At 43.8% G+C, this 19,797-nt stretch overlaps 1 protein-coding gene across 2 annotated transcripts in view; it reads right to left on the bottom strand.

The window, feature by feature from the left end:
- LOC119972371 (chondroitin sulfate proteoglycan 5-like) overlaps positions 1-17,738 on the bottom strand; it is a 110,764-nt gene extending 93,026 nt beyond the window's left edge. Inside the window, exon 1 of one of the 2 annotated variants that reach the window (XM_038808950.1) lies at positions 17,267-17,738. In XM_038808950.1, the coding sequence (XP_038664878.1) occupies positions 17,267-17,372 (106 nt within the window). In that variant the 5' untranslated portion in view covers positions 17,373-17,738. The remainder of the gene's footprint in view (positions 1-17,266) is intronic. The other variant, XM_038808951.1, reaches the window with a different exon arrangement.
- Positions 17,739-19,797: the final 2,059 nt, after the last annotated feature.

Below are 19,797 nucleotides of genomic sequence, written 5' to 3'. Positions count from 1 at the left end.
AGCCGGGTTAGGGGGAGAGGTATGTGGAGTAGCTCATTGCAAATTGTTCCTTCAGAGGGCACTGACACAGAAGAGCCTTCTTCAGTGCTGTAACCGTTGTGTGATTCGGTATGTGTATATTACCCCAAAACTATAAACTAAACCGGTATTTAACTCCCAAACAGTACAAAACGTCTGAATGTTACACCCAAACTGCAAACTTCACCTGTATAGAACTCCCAAACATAAACTATACCTGTATAGAACTCCCAAACATAAACTACACCTGTATAGAACTCCCAAACGTAAACTACACCTGTATAGAACTCCCAAACGTGAACTACACCTGTATAGAACTCCCAAACATAAACTACACCTGTATAGAACTCCCAAACGTAAACTACACCTGTATAGAACTCCCAAACGTAAACTACACCTGTATAGAACTCCCAAACATAAACTACACCTGTATAGAACTCCCAAACGTAAACTACACCTGTATAGAACTCCCAAACGTAAACTACACCTGTATAGAACTCCCAAACATAAACTACACCTGTATAGATCTCCCAAACGTAAACTACACCAGCATAGAACTCCCAAACGTAAACTACACCCGCATAGAACTCCCAAACATAAACTACACCTGTATAGAACTCCCAAACGTAAACTACACCTGTATAGAACTCCCAAACATAAACTACACCTGTATAGAACTCCCAAACATAAACTACACCTGTATAGAACTCCCAAACATAAACTACACCCGCATAGAACTCCCAAATGTAAACTACACCTGTATGGATCTCCCAAACGTAAACTACACCTGTATAGAACTCCCAAACGTAAACTACACCCGCATAGAACTCCCAAACATAAACTACACCTGTATAGATCTCCCAAACGTAAACTACACCCGCATAGAACGCCCAAACGTAAACTACACCCGCTTAGAACTCCCAAACGTAAACTACACCCGCATAGAACTCCCAAACGTAAACTACACCTGCATAGAACTCCCAAACGCAAACTACACCCGAATAGAACTCCCAAATGTAAACTACACCTGCATAGAACTCCCAAACATAAACTACACCTGTATAGAACTCCCAAACGCAAACTACACCCGAATAGAACTCCCAAACGTAAACTACACCTGCATAGAACTCCCAAACATAAACTACACCTGTATAGAACTCCCAAACGCAAACTACACCCGAATAGAACTCCCAAACGTAAACTACACCTGTATATAACTCCCAAATGTAAACTACACCTGTATAAAAGTCCCAAAATATAAACTACTCCTGTATATAACTCTCAAACTGTTAACTACGCCTATGTGTAACTCTCAAACTGTAAACTACACCTATATACAACTCCCAAATGTAAACTACACCTGTATATAACTCCTAAACTATAAACTACACCTGTATATAACTCCCAAACTATAAACTACACATGTATATATAATTCCTAAACTATAAACTACACCTGTATATAACTCCCAAACTATAAACTACACCTGTATATAACTCCCAAACTATAAACTACACCTGTATATAACTCCCAAACTATAAACTACACCGGTATATAACCCACAAACTATAAACTACACCTGTATATAACTCCCAAACTCTAAACTACACCTGTATATAACTCGCAAACTGCAAACTACACATGTATATAACTCCCATACGTAAACTACACCTGTATATATAATTCCCAAGCTATAAACTACACCTGTATATAACTCTCAAACTGTAAACTACACCTGTATATAACTCTCAAACTATAAACTACACCTGTATATATCTCCCAAACTATAAACTACACCTGTATATAACTCCCAAACTATAAACTACACCTGTATATAACTCACAAACTGTAAACTACACCTGTATATAACTCGCAAACTGCAAACTACACATGTATATAACTCCCATACGTAAACTACACCTGTATATATAATTCCCAAACTATAAACTACACCTGTATATAACTCTCAAACTGTAAACTACACCTGTATATAACTCTCAAACTATAAACTACACCTGTATATATCTCCCAAACTATAAACTACACATGTCTATAACTCCCAAACTATAAACTACACCTGTATATAACTCACAAACTGTAAACTACACCTGTATATAACTCCCAAACTATAAACTACACCTGTATATAACCCACAATCTATAAACTACACCTGTATATAACTCCCAAACTCTAAACTACACCTGTATATAACTCGCAAACTGTAAACTACACATGTATATAACTCCCATACGTAAACTACACCTGTATATATAATTCCCAAACTATACAACGCGCCTGAATATAACTCCCAAAGTACAAACTACACCTACATATAACTCCCTAACTATAAACTACTTCTATACATAACTCCCAAACTGTACACGTTTGTATATAACTCCCAAAGTACAAACTACACCCATACGTAACTCCCAAACTATAAACTACTTCTGTATATAACTCCTGAATTATAAACTACACCTGTATAAACTCCCAAACTATAAACTACACCTGTATATAACTCACAAACTATAAACTACACATGTATATATAATTCCCAAACTATAAACTACACCTGTATATAACTCACACACTATAAACTACACCTGTATATAACTCACAAACTATAAACTACACCTGTATATAACTCACAAACTATAAACTACACATGTCTATAACTCACAAACTATAAACTACACCTCTATATAACTCACAAACTATAAACTACACATGTCTATAACTCCTAAACTATAAACTACACCTGTATATAACTCGCAAACTGTAAACTACACATGTATATAACTCCCATACGTAAACTATACCTGTATATATAATTCCCAAACTATACAACACGCCTGAATATAACTTCCAATGTACAAACTACACCTACATATAACTCCCTAACTATAAACTACTTCTGTACATAACTCCCAAACTGTACACGTTTGTATATAACTCCCAAAGTACAAACTACACCCATACGTAACTCCCAAACTATAAACTACTTCTCTATATAACTCCTTAATTATAAACTATACCTGTATATAACTCCTGAATTATAAACTACACCTGTATAAACTCCCAAACTATAAACTACACCTGTATATAACTCACAAACTATAAACTACACATGTCTATAACTCCCAAACTATAAACTACACCTGTATATAACTCACAAACTGTAAACTACACCTGTATATAACTCCCAAACTATAAACTACACCTGTATATAACCCACAATCTATAAACTACACCTGTATATAACTCCCAAACTCTAAACTACACCTGTATATAACTCGCAAACTGTAAACTACACATGTATATAACTCCCATACGTAAACTACACCTGTATATATAATTCCCAAACTATACAACGCGCCTGAATATAACTCCCAAAGTACAAACTACACCTACATATAACTCCCTAACTATAAACTACTTCTATACATAACTCTCAAACTGTACACGTTTGTATATAACTCCCAAAGTACAAACTACACCCATACGTAACTCCCAAACTATAAACTACTTCTGTATATAACTCCTGAATTATAAACTACACCTGTATAAACTCCCAAACTATAAACTAAACCTGTATATAACTCACAAACTATAAACTACACATGTATATATAATTCCCAAACTATAAACTACACCTGTATATAACTCACACACTATAAACTACACCTGTATATAACTCACAAACTATAAACTACACCTGTATATAACTCACAAACTATAAACTACACATGTCTATAACTCACAAACTATAAACTACACCTCTATATAACTCACAAACTATAAACTACACATGTCTATAACTCCTAAACTATAAACTACACCTGTATATAACTCGCAAACTGTAAACTACACATGTATATAACTCCCATACGTAAACTATACCTGTATATATAATTCCCAAACTATACAACACGCCTGAATATAACTTCCAATGTACAAACTACACCTACATATAACTCCCTAACTATAAACTACTTCTGTACATAACTCCCAAACTGTACACGTTTGTATATAACTCCCAAAGTACAAACTACACCCATACGTAACTCCCAAACTATAAACTACTTCTCTATATAACTCCTTAATTATAAACTATACCTGTATATAACTCCTGAATTATAAACTACACCTGTATAAACTCCCAAACTATAAACTACACCTGTATATAACTCACAAACTATAAACTACACATGTCTATAACTCCCAAACTATAAACTACATCTGTATAGAACTCCCAAAGTATAAACTATACCTGCATATAACACCCAAACTATAAATTATTCCTATATATAACTCCCAAACTATGAATTATTCCTGTATATAACTCCAGATCTATAAACTACTCCTGCATATAACTCCCAAACTATAAACTACTTCTGTATATTACTCCTGAACTATAAACTACACCTGTATACAACTCACAAACTATAAACAACACCTGTATATAACTCCCAAACCATAAAATACTCCTTTATATAACTCCAGAACTATAAACTACTCCTGTATATGAATTCTAAACTATAAACTACATCTGTATATTACACCTGAACGATAAACTACACCTGTATATAACACCCAAACTATAAACTGCATCTGTATAGATCTCCCAAACTATAAACTACACCTGTATATAACTCCCAAACTATAAATTACTCCTTTATATAACTCCAGAACTATAAACTACTCCTGTATATTCTGTTAAATCACGGCTATAGTCTGTATATAGCTTTACACCTATCTGCATATAATCCCATCAGACACTGTATCTGAATATAGCTCCATACAGTGTACTGCCTCTATATATAACACCCACATTGTACACTTCATTCGTATATAACACCCACACTGTATATCACGTCTTGACAAACCCACCAGAGGGTATACCACAAATGTGTATAAACCAATACCATATACTACATGTATATATCCCATATTCTCTGCTACATCTGTATATAAATTCCACTCTACACTATATCTGTGTATCACCCCATATTGTATATTACATCTGTATATAATCCCACACTCGTACAGTAGATCTGAATACAGGTACAGAGGCCCTACGCCTGCTACTAAACTCTATGAATGTCAGCTCCACAATCTATTCTACATCTGTATACAATTCCACAGTATACAGTACGTCTGAATATCATCCTTATTCTGCACACTACATCTGTATATGACAAGGCAAGAGAACACAATGAATGGTAGGATATTGAGAAAAGTAGAGGACAGAGGGACTTTGGAATGCATGTCCACAGATTCCTGAAGGTGGCTGGGCAGGTAGATAAGCTGTACCATCAAACAGATGGTACAGCTTCAAACAGGAATAGAGTTATTGATAAAAGCAAATTACTGCAGATGCTGGAATCTGAAACGAAAGGGAAAATGCTGGAAAATCTCAGCAAGTCTGGCAGCATCTGTAGGGAGATTAAAGAGCTAACGTTTCAAGTCCAATGACTCTTTGTCAATAGAATTATTGACCAAGGCATAGAAAATAAGAACAGAAAGGAAATCTGCCGTCCTATGGCAGCATGGTAGCACAATGGTTAGCACTGTTGCTTCACAGCACCAGGGTCCCAGGTTCGATTCCTGGTTTGGGTCACTGGCTGTGTGGAGTCTGTATGTTCTCCCCGTGTCTGCGTGGGTTCCCTCCGGGTGTTCCAGTTTCCTCCCACAGTCCAAAGACGCGATGTTAGGTAAATTGGACATTCTGAATTATCCCTCAGTGAACCCGAACAGGCGCTGTAGTGTGGTGACTTAGGAATTTTCACAGTAACTTCATTGCAGTGTTTTTAAAAAACATTTTAAGGCATTTGTGATTTTTTAACAACAGTTTTGAATGCAAACATAACACCCCCCAACCAACAACCATACCCAGCCAACATGACTTACACACACAGTTCCCCAGTCCCCCCTCCTCCTCTCACTGATCACGCCTCAACTATCGCCCCCCCTGGCCCCCCTCCATAACCCCCCCCCCCCCCCCCCCCCATCGTATCTGCTACTGTAATGAACTCCAATTAGCTTTATTAATTGGCCAATTGGAGTATGAGCTCCCTCAATGATAGCTCATTGAGGGGGCCCATATAAGCACCTGTGTAGGCTTTGTGAGCCAGTCTTAAGTTGACTGGACTGCTAGCAGCACTGTTTGTAGCTGCTCCTGTAATATCGTTATTGTAAATAAATATTGGTGTGGTGACGGAACTCCTGCCTCCCGTGGATTACTACAGTGGCGATGAGGTAAACGAAGAATTTTGTGGAGACCAGCTGCTGCACTCGGAGGGTAAGCCTTGCCATTTTTAAAATGCCGTTTTTTGGGAGGTTAGAGGCATTCGATCCCGCTATTGAGGACTGGTCCAAGTATGTGGAGAGAATGTGTTACTTCTTCCGGGCAAATGATATACTGATGGACGAAAGGAGACGGCTTATCCTGCTGTCGGCGTGCGGACCCTCAGCTTTCGCCATTATACGTAGTCTGACTTATCCCGATGCGCCGGACACAAAAACCTTCCAAGAATAAACGGAATTGGTGAAAGAGCACTACGACCCAAAACCACCCCTCATTTTGCGTAGGTACAGATTCTACACAGCGAAGCGGGAAGACAGGGAGTCAGTCACGAATTTCTTGACCCGCCTGAGAAGGCTGGCGGAAAAATGTGAGTTCGGCCCGATGCTAAATGAAATGCTTCGGGACCGGTTAGTGTGTGGTATAAACGACCTCACAATACAGAAATGCCTGTTGGTGGAAACGGAGCTAGACTGCAGGCAGGCGTTACAGCTCGCACTGTCCCTAGAAAAGGCAGCAAGTGGGGCGCAGGAACTACAGGGCACGCCAATGGAGGTAGATACCTGTGAGAGGGACTACCACAACGGGTCCTGCTACCAGATAGCCGCTCTCAGGAAAAGCCTGAGGAATAGAGGGAAAAAGGAAACCCCAAGAACTGCCCCCAAGTCTGCCAGGACTAACTGGAGACAGAGGGAAGTACCGGCTGAAGCTCCCCCAACAGAGAAGGACCGTTTCTGGCACCAGACAGAGTGGGGTAACAGCGACAGAAACCCTAGAAGAAGGTGGCAAAAGAGGAATAGCAGGTGGGGACGCAGGGAAGTACACAACCTAGACGCCCCATCCTCCTCCGAAGGGGAACAATTGTATAATATTGCAACGAAGAGAGCAGAACCCATTAAAATTACCCCACGGGTGAACGGGCGGCCGACAATAATGGAAATAGACACGGGAGCTGCCGTATCAGTAATGGGAGTGGCAGCATTTAGAAAAATCAAAGATGGACTCCAGCCACTAACCCTAACAAAAATATCGACAAAACTTAAAACCTACACGGGGGAACCCTGGGAGTTCTAGGCACGACTCATGTACCCGTGGAATATGAGAAACAATTGCTCAGATTACCGTTGATGATAGTAGAGGGCTCCGGACCGAGCTTAATTGGACGAAACTGGCTGAAAGACCTAAAATTAGATTGGATGAAAATTTTCCACAGTGGAAGCGGGCAGTTGAATGGAGTACTCCAAAAATACCCGGAGGTGTTCCAGGGAGGTTTGGGGGAAATCATAGGCGCCAAAGCAACTTTACACGTGGACCCAGAAGCCCTTCCGAAATTTTGTAAGGCCAGGCCGGTACCTTTTGCATTAAGGAAGAAAGTAGATGACGAAATAGAAAGGTTACGGCGCGACGGCATTATCAGACCAGTACAGTTCTCAGAATGGGCAGCGCCAGTGGTACCAATTTTGAAGCCAGACGGCTCGATACATCTCTGTGGAGATTTCAAACAGACGGTAAACAAATACGCACTGCTGGACAAATACCCAATCCCGAAAATAGACAACCTATATGCCAAATTGGCAGGTGGGCTTTTGTTCACGAAACTGGACATGAGCCATGCCTACCTGCAGTTAAAACTGGACAAGGACTCCCAGAAGTTCGCTACGATCAACACCCTGAAGGGCATTTTTCGTTATACTAGGCTACCTTTCGGAGTGTCATCAGCCTGCGCTATATTCCAGCGTCCGATGGAAAATATTCTGCAGGGACTACCGCAGGTGGCGATTTATTTGGACGATGTTTTAATCACGGGTAGGACAAACAGGGAACACTTAAGGAACCTGGAGGAAGTGCTCAGGCATTTCGCAAAGGCAGGCGTACGGCTAAAAAGGGAAAAATGTGTTTTTCTGGCCTCACAAGTGACGTACCTGGGATATAAAGTAGACGAGTCAGGCTTACACCCATTAGAAGACAGAGTAAAGGCAATAAAAGAAGCCCCAACTCCTACCACGGTCCAGGAGTTACGATCATTTCTAGGGTTGGTAACCTATTATGGAAAATTTATTGAAAATAGGGCGTCCATCCTAGAACCCCTCCACCAGCTACTAAAAAAGGGGCAAGAAAGAAAATGGTCCACCCGCCAAAACCGAGCATTTAGGGACATTAAGGAACAGCTGTCATCCAAAAATGTCCTAGAGCATTATGACCCAAGGAAGGAGTTGGTGGTCACTTGTGATGCATCCCCCTATGGGGTAGGAGTCGTCTTAGCCCATAGAGGAAGGAATGGGGAAGAACGGCCAATAGCCTATGCTTCGAGAACCTTGGCGATGGCTGAGAGGAAGTACGCCCAAATCGAGAAGGAAGGACTGGCGGTGATATTCGCAGTAAAAGAATTTCACCAGTATCTGTACGGGCGGAAATTCACCATAGTGACGGACCTTAAGCCGTTATTAGGGGTATTAAAAGAAGACAAGTCAATACCCCTGATTGCATCAGCTAGAATCCAACGCTGGGCGTTGCTACTGGCGGCGTATAGATACGTTCTGGAGCACAGACCGGGAACGCGAGTAGCAAATGTAGATGCTTTGAGCAGACTTCCCCTCCCGGACACTCCGCCGCAAATATCAAAAGTAGAGGAGACAGTAATGACTCTAAATGTTTTGGACACCCTACCAGTAGACGCACAACATATTCGGTTGTGGACGCAAAAAGACCCAGTTTTAGCCAAGGTGAAGCATTTACTGCTAACAGGGGAACTGGAAAGACCAGTGGAGCCCCAGATGCACCCATACTTGAGCAGAAGGGACCAAATAACCGTAGAAGACGGTATCCTATTATGGGAAGCCCGGGTAATAGTCCCAGCTCAGGGCCGTCAGGCAATCTTAACTGAGTTACATCACGGACACCCAGGGGTGTCTAAAATGAAGATGCTAGCTCGAAGCTACGTTTGGTGGCCAGGAATGGACACAGACATAGCAGTCTTGGTACGTCGGTGCCAGGAGTGCCAACAGGGGCAAAGAGTGCCACCAGCGGCGCCATTGCACCCGTGGGAATGGCCAGGCAGACCGTTGACCCGCCTGCATATTGACCACGCCGGCCCTTTCATGGGCTCAATGTTTTTTGTGATAGTGGACGCCCACTCCAAATGGTTGGATGTCCACCGGGTAAACACGGCAAGCACAGCATCGACAATTGAAAAGCTCAGGGCCTCATTTGCAATACATGGACGTCTGGAGGTATTGGTGTCGGACAACGGAACGGCATTCACAAGTGGGGAATTTGGAAAACTCCTGAAGGAAAACGGAGTCCGTCACATCAAAACGGCCACTTACCATCCAGCGACCAACGGCCTGGCAGAGAGAGCGTTCCAGACACATAAAGCGGGACTCAAGAAGCAGCCGGCAGCATCAATGGACACAAAGCTCTCCCGCTGGCTGTTTGATTACAGGACCACACCGCATTCCACAACGGGCATACTGCCAGCTGAACTCTTAATGGGAAGGTGGCTGCGAATGAGGCTGAGTCTCCTTTTCCCAAATTTAATGGGGAAAGTGGAGAAACAACAGGAGGCCCAACCCAGGGGGCATGATAATAGTCAGCAGCAGAGACATTTCCAGGTGGGGGCACCGGTTTGGGTCAAGAATTATGGGAATGGACCAACGTGGGTCAAAGGCACGGTAGAGTCCCAAACAGGGCCCATATCCTATGAGGTTTCGATAGGAGGTAAGGTGCTGAAGAAACACCTAGACCAAATAAGGGCAGCGGAACCACACCTGGAGGCAGGCGAAGCAGGACCGCCTCAAGCTGGGATAGCCCAGACGGAAAGGATACCCACACCCCAGCCCCGAGCAATTTCTCCAGACCCCGTCATCCAGTCATCAGAGTCGGAGATGGACACGTTCAACGAGGCCGCCGCGACACCTCTCCCCGAGGAGGAGGAAGAACAACTTCCAAGGAGGTCGTCAAGGAAAAGACGGGCACCTATAAGGTACACCCCGCCCACTTCGGAGAATGACCTGGCGGACGACACAGAGGTGACAGATCCAGACATGAGGAGCAGGAAGGAGCTCAGAGGAATGCCAGCTGGCAGGAATTGCTCAGACCTTGGGGGAGGGGTGTAATGAACTCCAATTAGCTTTATTGGTTGGCCAATTGGAGTATGAGCTCCCTCAATGATAGCTCATTGAGGGGGCCCATATAAGCACCTGTGTAGGCTTTGGGAGCCAGTCTTAAGTTGACTGGACTGCTAGCAGCACTGTTTGTAGCTGCTCCTGTAATATCGTTATTGTAAATAAATATTGGTGTGGTGACAGAACTCCCGTGGATTACTACAGCTACCAGCTTCATTTTCCCCAAAGAAGTCGATAAATGGCTGACACCTACTGGCGAACCTCAACGTCAATCCTCTCAGGACGAACTTGATTTTCTCAAGCCTGAGAAACCTGGCCAAGTCACTAACCCATACTCCCGACTTCGGGGGCTCCGATTCCCCCCACGCCAGTAAGATCCGTCTCCGGGCTACCAGGGAAGCAAAGACCAAAACGTCAGCTTCTCTCTCCCCCTGAACTCTTGGCTTCATTGCAGTGTTAAAAATTATTATTATGTAACTTCAGATCCACACAATGTAGTTGACTCTGAATTGGTCTAGTGCACCTTGTCAGACCTGGCTGAGATTGTCCAGCATTTTCTGTTTCTTGTATCAGATTCCAGCATCCGCAATAATTTGCTTTTATATAGGAGCAGGAAGGTTGTGCTGGAATGGTGTAAAACACTAGTTAGGCTGAAGTTGGAGTAATGTGCGCAATTCTGGCCACCACATTACTGTACATGAATGATGTGATTGTACTAGAAATGAGGAGGTCTACAAGAACGTTGCCCAGACTGGAGAATTCTAGGTGATGAGGAAAGATTAGAATGGCTGGGGTTGTTTTCATCGGCACAGAGGTGGCTCAGGGAAGACATAACTGAAGTGTGTAAAATAATGAAGGGTATAAACCAAAGTGCCTATATTTATGGTAAGAGCCAGGAGATCTGGGGGGATTTAAGGGGAAAGATTTGCACCCGAAGGACGATGGGGATATGGAACTCAATTTCTGGAAGATGGGAGAGGCATGACATTCAAAAATTACTTGAATGTGCACATGAAGTGCGGAAACCTACAAGGCTCCTGACCAAGGACTGGAAAGTGGGATTAGACTGAATGACTCTGCCAGCTGCAGTGGACACAATGGGCCAAATGGCCTCCATCATGCTGTAAGTTTCTATGATTCTATTCTACATAGATCATCACCACAATGTCCACTACATTTATATATATTTTTTAAATGTTTCCAATTATGGGGTAATTTAGTGTGGCCAATCCACCTACCCTGCACATCCTCGGGTTTTGGGGACAATGTGCAAACTCCACACGGACAGTGACCCAGGGCCGGGATCGAACGCGGGCCCTCAGCGCCATGAGGCAGCAGTGCTAACCACTGCACCACCGTGCCATCCCATGGCCTCTCTATATAACCCCTTACCATTGTAACCTGCCCACACTGAACATTACGGGGCGATTTTGAGCCCGCATTAGCCATGTGCAGGATTGGTGACATGGGCTCAAAATCCAGAGAGAATTGGGAAACGCGATTCACACCAATTAAATCACAAATTCCGATTTCCAACCACCCACACTGGTGGAGTTTCGCGAAACACGCCGCAGGGAGCCCGTGAATCTTATTTTAATACATTAGCATATCATTAGCAAATACTCACTCCGGGATTTCCCTCACTCACTGAATATTCATCGTGACATCATGCCAGTGCCACTTACAGCTGCTTTACAGAACGTGAACATGACGACCTCACCTCTGAGGGGGATATCGGAGGTGTGTGCTCAAGCAGCCTTCTTGGTGTTAAATGCTCGGGGGCACTGGAGAGGACGCAGGGGGCACTGAGAATTTCAACTCGTGACCAGGGGTGGGTTTCAGTATTGCAAACACGGGGGCAAGGGTCGCTTGCAGGCTCTTCATTTCAGGGCGACCCTTGCTTTAAAGGGGTTTGAAGGCTGCCAGGTAGGCAGCACTTTCTGTGTCCTCTTTGCTGGGATTGTGTTCCAGTTGCTGTTGAGAGAGTGCCCTTCCATAGTGGGAGCTGGAAAGTGGGTGGGAGGAGGTGCAGACAGAGGGTCAGCACTAGAGGTGACTGTGAGGTTCTTAGGTGGGGTTCCATGAGGGGGGGGGCATCTTTGAGGTCCCCCGTGAGGATGCAGATGCTGGTCCCATGCATTCACTCAACTGCTCTTTCACTTAACGCCAGGATTGAGGCGGCATGGGGGAATGGTCAGGGGTAAGGAGCCACTAAGAGGAGCCAATGTGCAGCCACTAAGACTCTCGAGGGTCCAAGTGCCTCATCCAGGTGAAGTTGAGGGGGACAACTGTGGAGAAGTGGCTATAGTGAGAGAGGGGAGGGAGTAAGGCTTAGCGGGGCACTCACTGAGGGGGAAGCACAAGGGCGGATGTCCCAGAGGGGTGGAGGCTGAGGGACAGGGGTCTGTCAGAAATCCTCATTGCTCACTTTGATATTCTCTTTCCCTCAGTGTATGATTCTGGAGAATGATAGAGCCAGTTGAGTTGATTATTCTATTCATAGTGATTGAGCAGCAGCAGAGACATTGATGAGATGAGACATTGATGAGAGACATTCCTATGTGCCAGGGGCTATGTGCTGTATGTGGCCAGGACCCACCTTCTGCAGAGGAGAGGAGGCTGGGCCCGTAGCTATTCCAGGTGCAGCACTACAGAGGGTGGTGCCTTGTCGGAGACACTACCGGCAAAGGGTCTTCCAATGTTGGACATCCTACCTGCAGATGTCTGAACTTCAGTGCTGGAGAAGACTGCGTCTCTCCCGAGGGATGGCGGAACATCTTTGCCAGGTCCTGCAAGAGCTGGCACCACAGAGAATGGGAGGGCAATTTCAGGGCAGCACCGATGATCTGTGTGGCATCTCCTAGTCAGCCTCACACATATACATTAGGGAGGTAATAGATGTCTTTTATATGAAGGCTCACATGTACATAAACCTGGACCGGGACGAGGTGAGCCAGCACGTCAGGGGCTTTGCCCTCTTAGCAGGCATGCCCCAGGTGCAGGGTGTGATCGACTGCATCCACATGCTCTGTGATCTCCATGGCACCTTACAGTGCCATTCATGAAGCGCAAGAGATTCCACTCCCTCAATGTCCAGATCGTCTGTGACCACACGATGTACAAAATGCAGGTGTGTGCCCGTTTCCCAGGGAGCTCCATGATAGTTACTCCTTGGAGATACTTGATGTTTTTGGGTACCCACTCAGGAGGTGGCCAGTGCAAAGGCCACAAACACCAGTGTAGACTCGCTACAACAAAGCTTGTGCATCAACACATCTGCTGATCAAGCAGGCAACAGGACTGCTCAAGATGCAGTTCCAGTGCCTGGACTGGTCAGGTGCTCCTTCCAATACAGCCCATAGAGTGTGTCCCACAAATCTGTGGTCTGCTGTGCCCAAGTTGGTGATGCAGAGGGAAGGCTGGCTGGACCAGGAGGAGATGGGGGAGCGCCAAATCTCCTCGGATGAGGTCGAGGAGGGCATAACCCACGGAGAAGGAGCAGGAAGGACCTCGGACCATGAGCTGAAAAGCTAGGTAGGCCTTGGTGGCTTCTCAGTTTGGGAATGACAAGGACTATGGAGTGAAGAGCTCTCCCACCATGAGGTGTGGCACCTCATCAGTACTATGGTGCCGCAGGATGGCACGATGGCACATCGGTTAGCGCCAGGACCCAGGTCCAATTCCAGCCTCAGGTGACTGCCTGTGTGGAGTTTACACTTTCTCCCCGTGTCTGCATGGGTTTCCTCTGGGTGTTCAAGTTTCCTCCCACAGTCCAAAGATGTGCAGGTGATAAATTGCCCCTAAGTGCCCAAAGGTTAGGTGGGATTACAGGGCCTAGGTAGGGTGCTCTTTTCAAGGGTTGGTGCAGACTCGATGGGCCGAATGGCCTCCTTCTGCATTGTAGGGATTCTATGATTCTATGCCAGTGGCAGGTTCTCATAATGGTGCCCAAGTTCATGACGGCCAATGCGGTATCCTTCCAAGGGCTGGTTCCCTGGAACGTTCCTTATTCCACCTGCTGTGGATCTTGAATTGTGAGGTGTACACCATTGAGTGACCCAGAGGCCTGCCTATTAGTTAATCCCACAGAGTCTCCCAGGCGAGGGTGGTCACCTTGCTAGATGAACGTCTGTGCAATCATGGGTAGAGGACATCCCGCCTCTGCTGCACTCCATCCAGGAGTCTCTTAGAAACGTGGTGTTGGCTTGCTGGCAGCCATCCCCTCGAATGTATCTGAAGCAAGTGCTGGGGAGGCATTTATATGAATCTCCTCACTGATTGCAAAAATTAAGTTGCCCTGAGGTGAGTGAATCTGCAGGAAGCCACCACAAACACAGCATGATTATTGTGGTAAAAAAATTGTTAAAAAGGCTCAGTATTCCATGAGTTTTCCCACTAATAGCGCCAGCAGAATTCACACCAGTTTTCGCACCGGAACTGACACTTTTGGTAAGATTCCGCCCAATATCTGTATATGTCTCAACATTGTACACTATTTTTGTACATGTCTCTACATTGTACACAATATCTGTATATGTCTCTACATTGTACACTATTTTTGTACATGTCTCTACATTGTACACAATATCTGTATATGTCTCTACATTGTACACTGTATCTGAATTTGTCTCTACATTGTACTATATCTGTATATGTCCCTACGTTATACGCTACATCTGTATATAACCCCAGAAAACACATTATATCTGTATACAAGTCCACCGTGTATACATCTATATCACCTTTTTGCACATCACCTATATATAATCCCACTCTACATGGGATCTGTCGATAACCATTCACATCTGCATATAAACCCCATAATGTACACCAGAGCTATATAGCGCCTTTCCACTATACAGGGATCTGTATAAAGCCCCACCCAGAACGCTACATCTGTTTATAATGTGTCCAACTCTACATAAATTATAGATTCATAATTTTGGTCTATATGCTGTGTATGTGCAGTGTTTGCAGTCTATACAAATTCATACATTTGGTAAATGTACATGTGTCTATGCATTATGTAATGTTTGCAATGGTTTTATAATCATACTTTGTAGGGATACATTGAATTTGATTCCTGCTTGAAGCTGTACCATCTACATTCATCTGTCGTGCAGAAGATGTACGGCCATGTATCAAGATGCATGTTGCATGAAATGTGAATCAGCGAAGGACTGCAGACACCCTCCACCCTGTATTGGACTCTTTTGTTTCCCTTTTAAGGATGAGATGGTTCTGATTCAGTGAAAAGAAGCAAGGAGATTTTGACTGCAATAAAGAAAGAAATTACAGGCCAGCCCAGAGCAGACATCTTAACTGATAAATTCCAACACAGGAGCAAGAAAGGGAACAAATGCTGCTGTTTATCTTCTCCATGAGAAGTGTTTTAGATTATGGAGGACACCACAGGGTGCTGAAATCAGATTTTATGTTAACAGTCACAAATATGCAATATTACAGCTATGTCCTGTATATAGGAATCTATATGTAATCATTATTTTTCAACCAGTATACAATCGACAATGTGAGATGTACGATCTCTTGCAAATCTGCATTTATATTTACCAAATTAATCATTAATCTATATCACCATATCAGTATACAAGCGACTTTGATAAATAAATATATAGCATATATATTTATACTATACATTACTGAACACATAAACAATTGATACCACTCTGTATATAATATCTAAGATAGCATATTTACATTATATTATCCAAACCATTTACAATATGTAATCCAACCTACACACAATCTATATTACCAAATCTAAATACAGTACACATGACAAAACGTATGTACAATCGATATTATCCAAACTATATATATTACCTATATTACCTATCCTATATGAAATCTACATTTCTCAAGCTATATAAAATCTATAGTATCTAATCTGTATACCACCACCAGTGCCCAAACTATGCAAATTAGATTACTCAACCTATGTGCAAACTATATTAACCAATCCAAATGTTATCCAGAATCTACATTGCCCAAAATATAGAAACTTACATTATGTAATCAGTATACAAATATCATTCAATCTAAACATTCTACATTACCACCCAATATTATTACTCGATCACACAATATCTATATAACTCAGTCTACACTCAACTAATATTACCTAATCTGTCTACAACGTATATTATTCAATCCATACAATGGATCTATATTGTCAAAGCTGCATAACATCTGTAATACCCTATCTATATATAATCTATAATACCCTGTCTACATACAATTTGCATTACAAAATCACCAATCTATGTCGCCCAGCCCACGATCAATATTGCCCATTTATATATTTTCGAAATTAGCCAATATGTAAACAATCCATATCACCCAATCTATATATAATATAGATCATATCATCTAGAGATCACAGGAGACCCTGGTGGGTCTTTCACTGTCTGATTATTTCAAATCCCCATCATTTATCTGAGATGGAGCCACTCTCCGTCCCTGCGAGACAAGTGTTGTCTGTGAATCCCCCGCCTTCCCCTTTCTCCTTAAATCATTCCTCTACATAATATTGCAATCCCATTCAAGTTCCTTTCCTGCTTCCTCCTATTTATAGCAAGGTGGACTGTCGAGGCACTTCAATACCGTTGGGATCAAGCAGTTTAACCACATTTATTAGATTGGATACAGGAAAATTAGATTCGGTGGAAAGACAAAAAGCTCTCGCCCCAGTCGCCTGTGGGTGTCGAGTGGAGGGAGCATTGCCCCCCACCCCCCAAACACCACAACCTGGCGGGGCTGGCTCCTGGTAAATGATTGCCACAAGTTAGCAGTTACTCACCGGGAACAGCCGCTGCCATGAATTGATGAGAGCAGAGAGGCCAGGCTAGCAGGAGTAGCTTCCAGCCCAGGCTACAATGGAACTCACACTCAATGCTCTTTCCCATTGCTGGAATATCTCGATTCTCTCCTCTCACAAACTTCCAGCTTCAGCCTGTTGTGGTGGAGGGTTTTTTTTTAAATGCTGCTGCTGTTCTTCATTTTTTGCAATGGGTTTGGATTTTTTGGGGAGGGCGAGGATGGGCTCCACACACACACACACACACTGTTGGAGAATCTGATTAATGTGTGGATCTCTCTCACTCTCAAAGTATTTCTGCTGCAGACGTAACGATGACGCGCCCTGGCTGTTTCTGAACTCCACATCAAACATTCACAAACATACAAACACACACATCAAACATACAAACACACACATCAAACACACAAACACACAGCCCACCACCACAGGCTGCGGATCGCCCAGGGGGCGGCCTCAACAAAACAGTCTTACAATAATCGGTTTACACTCTGTAACCTGGATTCTTCAGTCTGTGATCTGATTTAAACTGACAGAGCGCGGTGCGCAATCCATTCATGTGCAGGGCGGGGGCCAGGGGTTGTCGCTACGGACATCCAAACCGCATCGAAAACATGTCCCCTCACTCCCAAATACTGAGGCACATCCTCACTCCCAAATACTGAGGCACATCCTCACTCCCAAATACCGAGACACATCCGCACTCCCAAATACTGAGACACATCCTCACTCCCAAATACCGAGACACATCCTCACTCCCAAATACTGAGGCACATCCTCACTCCCAAATACCGAGACACATCCTAACTCCCAAATACCGAGACACATCCTCACTCCCAAATACCGAGACACATCCTCACTCCCAAATACCGAGACACATCCACACTCCCAAATACTGAGACACGTCCTCACTCCCAAATACTGAGACACATCCTCACTCCCAAATACCGAGACACATCCTCACTCCCAAATACTGAGACACATCCTCACTCCCAAATACCGAGACACATCCTAACTCCCAAATACTGAGACACATCCTCACTCCCAAATACCGAGACACATCCACACTCCCAAATACTGAGACACATCCTCACTCCCAAATACTGAGACACATCCTCACTCCCAAATACCGAGACACATCCACACTCCCAAATACTGAGACACATCCTCACTCCCAAATACCGAGACACATCCTAACTCCCAAATACTGAGGCACATCCTCACTCCCAAATACCGAGACACATCCTAACTCCCAAATGCTGAGACACATCCTCACTCCCAAATACTGAGACACATCCACACTCCCAAATACTGAGACACATCCTCACTCCCAAATACTGAGACACATCCTCACTCCCAAATACCGAGACACATCCTAACTCCCAAATACTGAGACACATCCTCACTCCCAAATACTGAGACACATCCACACTCCCAAATACTGAGGCACATCCTCACTCCCAAATACCGAGACACATCCTAACTCCCAAATACTGAGACACATCCTCACTCCCAAATACTGAGACACATCCACACTCCCAAATACTGAGACACATCCTCACTCCCAAATACTGAGACACATCCTCACTCCCAAATACCGAGACACATCCACACTCCCAAATACTGAGACACATCCTCACTCCCAAATACCGAGACACATCCTAACTCCCAAATACTGAGGCACATCCTCACTCCCAAATACCGAGACACATCCTAACTCCCAAATGCTGAGACACATCCTCACTCCCAAATACTGAGACACATCCACACTCCCAATACTGAGACACATCCTCACTCCCAAATACTGAGACACATCCTCACTCCCAAATACCGAGACACATCCTAACTCCCAAATACTGAGACACATCCTCACTCCCAAATACTGAGACACATCCACACTCCCAAATACTGAGGCACATCCTCACTCCCAAATACCGAGACACATCCTAACTCCCAAATACTGAGACACATCCTCACTCCCAAATACTGAGACACATCCACACTCCCAAATACTGAGACACATCCTCACTCCCAAATACTGAGACAACCTCACTCCCAAATACTGAGACACATCCTCACTCCCAAATATTTTTTTTTTTTTTAAATAATTTTTATTGAGAAATTTTGATTTTATACAACATTGACGCACCTTAGTAAAATACCGAAAATAACAATAATATTAACAATCATACACATTTGCCCCATCCCCATGAACAACCCAGCATTTTAACAACAACGCAAATTAACACGCTATAAAGTTACAGAATAACACTACAATAATGCACCCCCCCCCCCCCCCCCCCCCCCCCCCCCCGGGTTGCTGCTGCTATTGACCCAGTTACCTATCTTTGAGCCAGGAAGTCCAGAAAAGGCTGCCATCGTTTATAGAACCCGTGTATTGATCCTCTCAGGGCAAATTTGACCTTTTCCAATTTTATAAATCCCGCCATGTCACTGATCTTGGTCTCCACGCTTGGGGGCCTTGCATCCTTCCATTGTAACAGAATCCTTCG

The sequence above is a fragment of the Scyliorhinus canicula genome, chromosome 10, assembly GCF_902713615.1.
Source record: "Scyliorhinus canicula chromosome 10, sScyCan1.1, whole genome shotgun sequence".
In the NCBI taxonomy this organism is placed as follows: Eukaryota; Metazoa; Chordata; class Chondrichthyes; order Carcharhiniformes; family Scyliorhinidae; genus Scyliorhinus; species Scyliorhinus canicula.
The sequence above is the reverse complement of the archived record's forward strand: the minus strand, read 5'-3'. Positions and strand labels throughout refer to the sequence as shown.